Here is a 9,092-nt window from a genome sequence, read left to right as displayed (position 1 = left end):
CTTTTTATTTATTATCAGAAATGTTAGTTATCTTATGATTTATGATATGACATATGGTTTTATTTTATTTGTTCTATTCTTATTTTATATATTCTTTTAATTATTGTTGCTCATTTTTATCTTTTCAAATTCATTATTTTATAATTTCATTTTGTATTTTACTCTAACGTTCTAAAGCCTAATTTTGACGCCTGTATATTATCTAAGGGATCAATCCCAGAATAAATAAATAAAGAATATTTTGGTGGCATGATTAACGTCTTGAGCAGCAATAGTTGACGTTTGCAAAGAGAGTGTTTGAAATGGGTTTGCCACTGTCGAAATTATTATCAACATTTTTATTTCTTTAATATATTTCTTTCAAATCTATTTGTAATTATAATTCATTTAAAGTTTCATTATTTTACATTTGTTTTAGTGCCCCACCCATTTGAAACCTCTCGCCATATGATCAATTACAATTAATTATGAAGAACTTGTGTGTTGTTATCTAAAAAAACTGAACGTTTATGTATATAATAATTGTGATTGTGTTTTTTTTTAATTTTTAAGTATGAAAGTTGTTTTTTACGATAATAGAGACCAAAAGATTCATCTTTATTATTATATTATAGAAACACGCCCAAAAGTGGTGACCCCGAACGTAAGTTTATTATTCATTTTTCGTATTAATTTTATTGAACTCTAGTGAATCATGCATGGGCACAATTTAATCGCCCTGCTAAACGGTGAGGAGGAACAAAAGGAATTAGTGGAATCGGCGAAAATACCCAACGCATTGTCTCGGCTACCCACATTTTATTCTACTATTTTAGAGGGTTACCTGAGGGAATGCAAGCAACCTTAGCCGCCACAGATCACACGGATTCCACGAAGCTGGCACATATTGCGGATAAAATAGCGGAAATCGAGCAGCCCTCAAGTAATTTTATTATGGGGAGTCATTCAGCACCTGCTTCTTCAAGGATGGAAGACATTAAGGTAGCGATTGATGACCTAACTGTGGAATTAGCCACTCTGAAAATGCTAATGGGATCCAGGATTGGCCACTGCGATAACAGGTCGCCCAACAGGGATCGCAGGGCTTCAAGGAGTAAAAGTGGACGGCGTTTCTGCTTCTACCATAACAGATTCAGAGTAAGGGCTACCAAGTGCCATCAACCTTGCAGTTGGAAGACAGCTGGGACTTTAAACTAGAAGCAGCGACGAACGAGGCGGGTTTCGTCGCCGAAATACCAACCGCCTTTTTATTGTCGAAAAAATCGGACCAGATATCTGGTAGATACAGGAGCCACTATATCTGTCTTTCCGGAGAAGAACAAGAAAGTAAAGCTGAACATGCAGTTCACTTTGTATGCGGCCAATGGCACGCCCATTCCCACATATGGAAGCATAGTCCAGAACCTCGATCTCGGTCTTCGGCGTAAAATTACATGGAGGTTCATAATAGCAACCGTGAGTCATCCAATCATTGGTGCAGATCTACTATATCACTATAATATTATGGTAGATCTCACTGGATGTCAGCTGGTGGACCAGAAAACAGGATTGACGACACGTGGAAGATTAGCTAAGGTGACCTTTGAGACCTCCACCTCTCAGGCGTGGCCATACATTCCTAAGTCCATACGAGAAGAAATCTTCCACCGCCTGCATGGACTCAGCCACCCAGGTATTCGAGCCTCAAGACGGCTAGTAACACAGCGATTTTTCTGTCCTGGCATAAACGCCGATGTGTCGAGATGGGCTCGGTGTTGTATTGCCTTTCAGACATTGAAAGTGATCCGTCACACAGTAACCCCTCCAGGTACCTTCGCTCCCAGCTCCAGGTTTGAATACATTCATGTGGACCTCATCAGACCATTACCAAATTCCGACGGAATGCGGTACTGTCTGACGATCATTGACTGATTCACCCGTTGGCCTGAGGTGTGCCCTCTGGAGGATATAACAACTACCAAGGTAGCATCAGCGATTGTGGGTACATGGATCTCCCGCTATGGTACGCCAGCAAGGATAACCACTGACCAAGGGCGCCAGTTTAAGTCAGACAACGCCTTGAGCAGCAATAGTTGAGGTTTGCAAAGAGAGTGTTTGAAATGGGTCTGCCACTGTCGAAATTATTATCAACATTTTTATTGCTTTACTATATTTCTTTTAAATCTATTTGTAATTATAATTCATTTAAAGTTTCATTATTTTACATTTGTTTTAGTGGCAAACCCATTTGAAACCTCTCGCCATATGATCAATTACAATTAATTATGAAGAACTTGTGTGTTGCTATCTAAAAAACTGAACGTTTATGTATATAATAATTGTGATTGTGTTTTTTTAATTTTCAAGTATGAACGTTGTTTTTTACGACAATAAAGACCTAAAGATTTATCTTTATTATTATATAATTGAAACACGCCCAAAAATATTATTATACTAATTAAGGAGTGGCACACTGGGCCAAAAAACCACAACCAGTGTATGGGGGCGAATTTCGGTTGCCAAAGCATTAGCATTCAGTCACTCATCAACAGCAAAACAAGATTTCGGGGCCCAGAGGTTCTCCTCTATATTAGGAAAAGTAACTGTTTTGGTTTTATGTAACCTCTATTTTTATTTTCAACCCTCAATTTAAACATACCATTTGCATTGAATATAAATGTCATCCCATTGCGAACAAATGTTTTATTACATCCCACACTAAAAAAAAATGTAAGATAATAAGAGGATGAGTCATCACCTAAACTGTATTAAGTTTCCTACCGTGAATGTGGAAATTGAAATGAACTATAAAGTTACCTAAAAGCCCTAATTTTGATCAAGCTCAGATTTTTGTAGATGGAACCCGATTACAACTTGAACCCTGGGCTGTTGAAGAGCTTATTTTTCTTCTTTTTTTTTTTACAGAATTTGCTAAGATTTCTTCTAACGTACGACAACTCTTAAATTTTAATAAGTGAAGAGAATAATGATACGGTCTAGGTTAGAAAGTAATGAGAAAAATATGTAATAATAAACCGTATGATCTAATGATGCCTTAAGAGCTGAAACGTCATGAAGGAAAAAAAAATGGTGAAATTACAGCTATTTTATTACCTTCTTTTTATTAATATTATTATTATTTACTCATTTTTAGCATCTATTTTTTATTTGTGGGAGTGGATAGCTCCAACTTACAATTCCTTAGCTCACAAAATTCAAGGACCCAGATTCAAACCCCGTGTGGAAGATAATTATTTATATAGTGGCTTTTAAATGGTTTATAGCGATATAGATTTAATTTTTTTATTTTATATTAACAGAATAATTTTATTTAAATTAAAAATATTTGTCTAAGAATATTAAACAATGCAGAACTAAATTACGATAAGAATGTTAATGCACTAAATAATAATAGAAATGTTCATAATTAAAGATATTGAGCTACAGCAATGGCAAAATGTTACTGCATTATGTAAACAACAGTTCCCACTCTCCATCAGCAGCAGTAGATTTTCATTTTATTCTAAGAATACACGGCTTTAAACGAGAAAGATCAATCAACTATTTTCTGTATATATTCTTATCTGTATTTTTAATAAACTATTATTCTGTTCAATGTTTCTTTCTTACTAAAACACCCTCCCTCCCTAGCAGGCTATGTTTGATGAGCTAATCGTAGACATTTTTGCAACTCAATATTTGCCGCAGTTCATCAGTGTTACCATTTCTCCCAATAGAAAATTACTTGTAAATTAATTTTTTTTTTTTTAATAACTTTGATCATTTTAGATTACTATGACATATTGATCGTATATGATACATATAAAAGAAGGTTTTTTATGACATTCACGAATTTGGACTAGATTTACAATAAACGCTTTTCTTTCATACTGTTTAATCTGAAACTTATAAACCACTATCCTTTTACTATTCAGAGATGTTTAGGTAACGCTTCACAAAAATAATTGACTATGTTTAAATATCTACAGAATTTTTATATTGAGCATCCTAAAAATCTGTTAGTCAAAAAAATAAATTTTACCCATGCAGCATTATTAATTATATTTGTTTTACAATATTACTATATTGTTAACTCACTTTATAAAGTTAGTAGTTATTACCTTTCCTCTAGTGCGCGATTATTACTTTAATTGGTTTTATAAAATGAAAATATTTAAAACTATTTAATTTTTCAATACAACCTGTACTTTACAACTAAGTACTTTTTTTTCCTGAAAAAATACTACAGTAGAATCCTGATTATTTGTAATGCCAAGTCTGAGAATTAATATAATAGAAGGATATGAATTATTGAGATATTTAATATTATCGAGATTTCCTATAATTAGAAGGTAAAAATAAAAAATATGAATCAACAAAACTTAATGTAAAGTTATATTAATTTTTATGGATAAGCAAATGATGCAGTTAGCATAGAAAAAAATATATCATTCTTGAAAAAATAAATCAGTTATAATCTACGGATATTGTCCTTGAAGGTAGATCTTGTCGATGGCTCAGACAGGTATGCCCAGAGAAAAAAATTCATCAAATACAAAAGCTAAATTTTGGTAAGAAATGATACCCCTCGTTTAATTCCCCTTGAACTATCGGGATACACGAATTAACAGTCTATGAAATATCAGGATTCTATTGTATATTATAAAAATAAAAATACAACAACATGATTATATTTAGAGATTCACTACTAAATGACCGTTTTAAAAAAAAAATAATGAATCAATACTGAGTTTGTGATTTAGTATTAACATTAAAATGACATTTTATTACTTAATACTTTCCATTTTTAATATGCCTCCTAAAGTAGGAATTCGGAGTGGAACATAATTTCAATTGTAGTAGTCATGGAAATAAAAAATTTGGAAATTATAGTTTGTTGTGTTAAATATGTTTTAGTATTGAATTGTAATTATTGTATGTGTACATGCAAGCAGTTATTAACTCAGAGGCGGTTTTTGACCAAATATTTATTTAAATGATTGGAGTAAAATTGATTCAGAATTTATTTAAAAAAAAAATAAATGTTTTGAGTACAAAATAATTTTTTTTTTTACTTAGAGAGGAGGAGAAATGTTATAGCCTCTTCTATGAGTAAATAGTTTTTTTTATATATAAATGGTTTTTATTTTATATATCGTTTCAGTATTATTTATTTGTTATATTAAATCAGAAAAGTAAGCTAACCAATTTTGTTCAGTCCAATATGATGTGGAAAAGATCATGATTCAAAACAAAGAAGATGTGCGCATGTGTCCTTACGAAGTCCGTTGAATCGCGGCCATCTTGAACAGATTCAAACATTTTAAACTTTATATATAAGAAGATGGTCAGGGTTGCAGTCAAAAGAGAAACAAAAATAGTTTACAACTATTTATTTTCCGACATTTCGCTCCACTTTGCAGGGCTGTTCAAAGTCTGTTCAACCTTTACCTTTAAATAGGTACTTTATTTATCTTCTCATCATAATTGAAATTACAATACATTTAAGAAAAAATAGAAGTCAAGAATAAGTATTAAATTATTGATTGGAGAAGTTGGTCAGGGGGTGCGGTCAGTAAAGAACAACATAATAAACAAAAAATATTTATTTATGCTGTTCTTTGCTGACCGCACCCCCCCGACCAACTTCTCCAATCAGTAATCTATGGTCAACAATCTACACCTCATAATAAGAATTAAAGAAAAATATTCATACAGAAAATCATATGCAAAAACTCAAAAACTGTTTTGTTTTTTTATATGCTACAGTCGATGTTTACATGGAACACCTAGAGACAGGGCGTTGGGTTTTTGTGATCATTCATTGTTTAGGCGGGAGAGGGATGAGAGCTCTAGGATGTAGGAGGGCCTGAACATTCTTTGTCTCTCTCAGTCGGACATCTTGAAAAAAGAAGACATAAAAAAAAAAAAAAGAGACATCCGAGAAGAATAAGATACTTCTTTGTTTGGATCGCCGAGAGTTTTGTTTGTGTGTTGAAACTGCTAGAGAAGCAAATGCTTTGTTGAAGGATAGTGTTAGTTTGTGAAATAGAAGTCATCAAAAACCATCAGTCATCATAAATGAGCTTAAATTGGTCTGTATTTCTCAACATATAATTAAGTATAATTAAAAAAAATTTTCTGATTTCCAAGAAAACCGCCCTCAGATTAGGAGTCTATAATGTTCTAAAATTTAGAAAAGCTTTTCATTTGAACCTAAGCCATACTTAAGATATGAGAAAAGTAAAAACTATTAAAATTTTTTACATTACATAATTTTTGAACATTACAATATATATATATATATGTAAAGTTTAATTAAATACTTATTATTAACTACTAATTATCAGTACCTATTATTCAGTACTAACTTACTTCTTCAAACAAATTGACCATTAGACTTGAAATTTCTTCATGTAAGCTTATGCCTGGATATAAATCTTTAAGATATTCTACAAAAATAAAATTCATTTCAGATGCACTAGGAGGCCTGAAAAAACATTGTAAATTAAAAATAAGATAAATTTATATTACATACTGGTTTCATTCAATTAGGAAAATATAACCAATAATTATTATAAATATGTTACCTTAAATAATAAATCTGATTAATAGATAAAAATCTTATGGAGACTTTCTCCAATGAAGTAACTGTATAAATAAAATTAACATTCTCAATGCCAATCCATTCCAAGTTATCATCATAAAATCCATTCTTTGTTGTTAGCTAATAAAAAAAAATTAAATTATACATAATAGTACAATAAAAATGGCAAAATAATTAATTGTATACAAAAAGTAATTTTTTTTTTTCAAATAAATATTTTACATTTGGTTTTTTACCCAATTACATTTTAGCCACAAGGAGAATTATGTTTTTTGGCTATTATCTTATCTTAGATATCAAAAATAAATTTTGGATATAACAAAAAAAAAAAAAGATTGACTTCCTGGATACTTTTATTTTATTTTTATGTATTATATTTTGATCATATTTCGCTGTTAAGACCGCTATTTTTATTTCTCATATTATAAACATATGCTGGGTGTTTCAGGGTTAAGTGGCCAATCTGAAAATATGAATTAAGGAACTCAAAACAAGAAAAAAATTTTCTCTGAAGGTATGCCCCTAATCGTTTTGTTAAATATTTATGTTATATGAAATCTTTCTTCAACAGCACCAGTGACAACAGCACTGGATATATATTATTGTTTCACAAGATACAATTATCCTTCTTTGTAAGGAATTAAGATCATTGACCAGCCTTGCATAGACTTTTTGTTTAATGTCACGCCAAACGAAAAAATCCAGTGGTGTCAGGTCTGGAGAGTATGCAAAACAAGCCACTGGTCCTGCATGGCCAATCCATTTGTTAGGATAATTAACATTTAGCCATTGTCGTGAACCTCTTCCATAATGTGCAAGACAAACATCTCATTGAAGCCACATGTCTCTTCTCAGTTGTAGTGGAATATGTTGAACTAAATGATAGTAATCATTATTAAGAAATTCCAGAAATGTTCCTGCATTGAGTCGAGGCGGCAAGAAATGTGGACCTATTAAAATATTGTCTATTATCCCCAACCACACATTGCACTGAAACTGGTGCTGAAAATGAAAATGACTAGAGGTGACTATTTTTCTGATTGAAGATACCTCTTCTTGAGAAGGTAGCTTCATCTGTCCAGAGAATGTTTCCTAAAAATTGTGGAGTATGCTCAACTTGATTTAAGTACCAATCTGAAAAATGTCTTCTTTGCAGAAAATCTCGGGGAAATAAATTTTGTAGTCGTCCATAATGATATGGGTGAAGTCCATCTGCAATGAGAGTTCTCTATACTGTAGTTGAAGTAATATTTAATTCTGCTCCAGGCTCTTCGTACACCGCCAGATGGATTATCATCAAAATATTATAATATGGTTCCACTCCTTTCTTCATTTCGTAAAGGGGTAAAAATAAAAAAAAATGTACCAGTTTCTCCAAGACATTGAAACGTGGAGCGAAAGATAGACATGTTTGGTAATCTTCTGTTCGGAAATCGCCTGGCATATTCATGACGGGCAGCATTAGCATAACCATGGAAAAACCGTACACAAACACCATATCGGCATGTTCACCATTAGTATAAATTGAAAGCATAATGATGAGTATTTTGTGAAAGCCTCTTACAAACTGATAAATGTTATCGATGGTTCCCAATGCTAATTCCAAATAGTATTAATCCTTATGTTGCCAATAGTTTTCATACAGTTAGGGATAAAAGGCCTTATTAGTATTCTATCTAAACCATCTCCTAAACAAAGCATTAGTGGACATACCTTCACTTTGAACATTTAATATGAATCTTAGTATTTACATTTAATTAATAAAGTAGTTAGAAAAAATAAATAGGTTTTATTTATTTCATATAACATAAATAATTCATAACAATGAAAATCTTTAAGTGTGAATATCTCCCAAACAAAGTGTTTGCGGACATACCTTCAGAGGTAATTTTTTTCTTGTTTTGAGGTCCTTAGTTCACATTTTCAGTTTGGCCAGTTAACCCTGAAACATCCTGTATATAGAATAGTAAGACAGAGAAACATGTGAATTAGGTCAGATGGACTTGATTGTTATGCCCCTCTTTTTTTTTTACTATAATACGGGAGTCAGTTGTCTCACATCTACAGTGCAGGAAGGACGGCCATTACTACCTTTCTCGTATCTTTTTTTACAGAAATAATATTAGTACCTTTGCACCAACAATGCACTAAGGGCAGCCATTACCTCTGTCCAATTTTTTTTTTTGCTACTCTTATCATTTTCTACAGAAATTAAATTATCTGTTCCAAACCTGAGACTACTAACACAAGGGTCAACAGTCAGCTTAAAATTATAAGAGCAATGCCAGGCAAAAGTGGCTATGAGAGCCACATGTGGTTCTTCATTGAGTCAAGTGTTGCTTTCATTACAATTTTAGTTCATGTCAATTAACATTTTATAGAATTTCTGCAAAAATTTAACATAAAAATGACGCATAGAAGGAGATAATGCAGGAAATATGTTGCCAAACAAATATTTTTGATGATTGATAAATAATAAATAAATATGTGGTTAGATGTAATTTTA

General features: G+C 31.9%; 1 protein-coding gene across 1 annotated transcript in view; it reads right to left on the bottom strand.

Moving 5' to 3' along the window:
- Positions 1-9,092, bottom strand: part of btv (beethoven) — a gene marked incomplete at its 3' end in the record, with an annotated part of 240,143 nt that overhangs the window by 42,707 nt on the left and 188,344 nt on the right. The window contains 2 exon segments of the mRNA XM_067051518.1: positions 6,355-6,469; positions 6,570-6,706. Of these exon segments, the coding sequence (XP_066907619.1) occupies positions 6,355-6,469; positions 6,570-6,706 (252 nt within the window).

The sequence above is a fragment of the Halyomorpha halys genome, unplaced genomic scaffold (assembly GCF_000696795.3).
Source record: "Halyomorpha halys isolate HHAL.00 unplaced genomic scaffold, Hhal_1.1 Scaffold598.1, whole genome shotgun sequence".
Classification (NCBI taxonomy): Eukaryota; Metazoa; Arthropoda; class Insecta; order Hemiptera; family Pentatomidae; genus Halyomorpha; species Halyomorpha halys.
The sequence above is the reverse complement of the archived record's forward strand: the minus strand, read 5'-3'. Positions and strand labels throughout refer to the sequence as shown.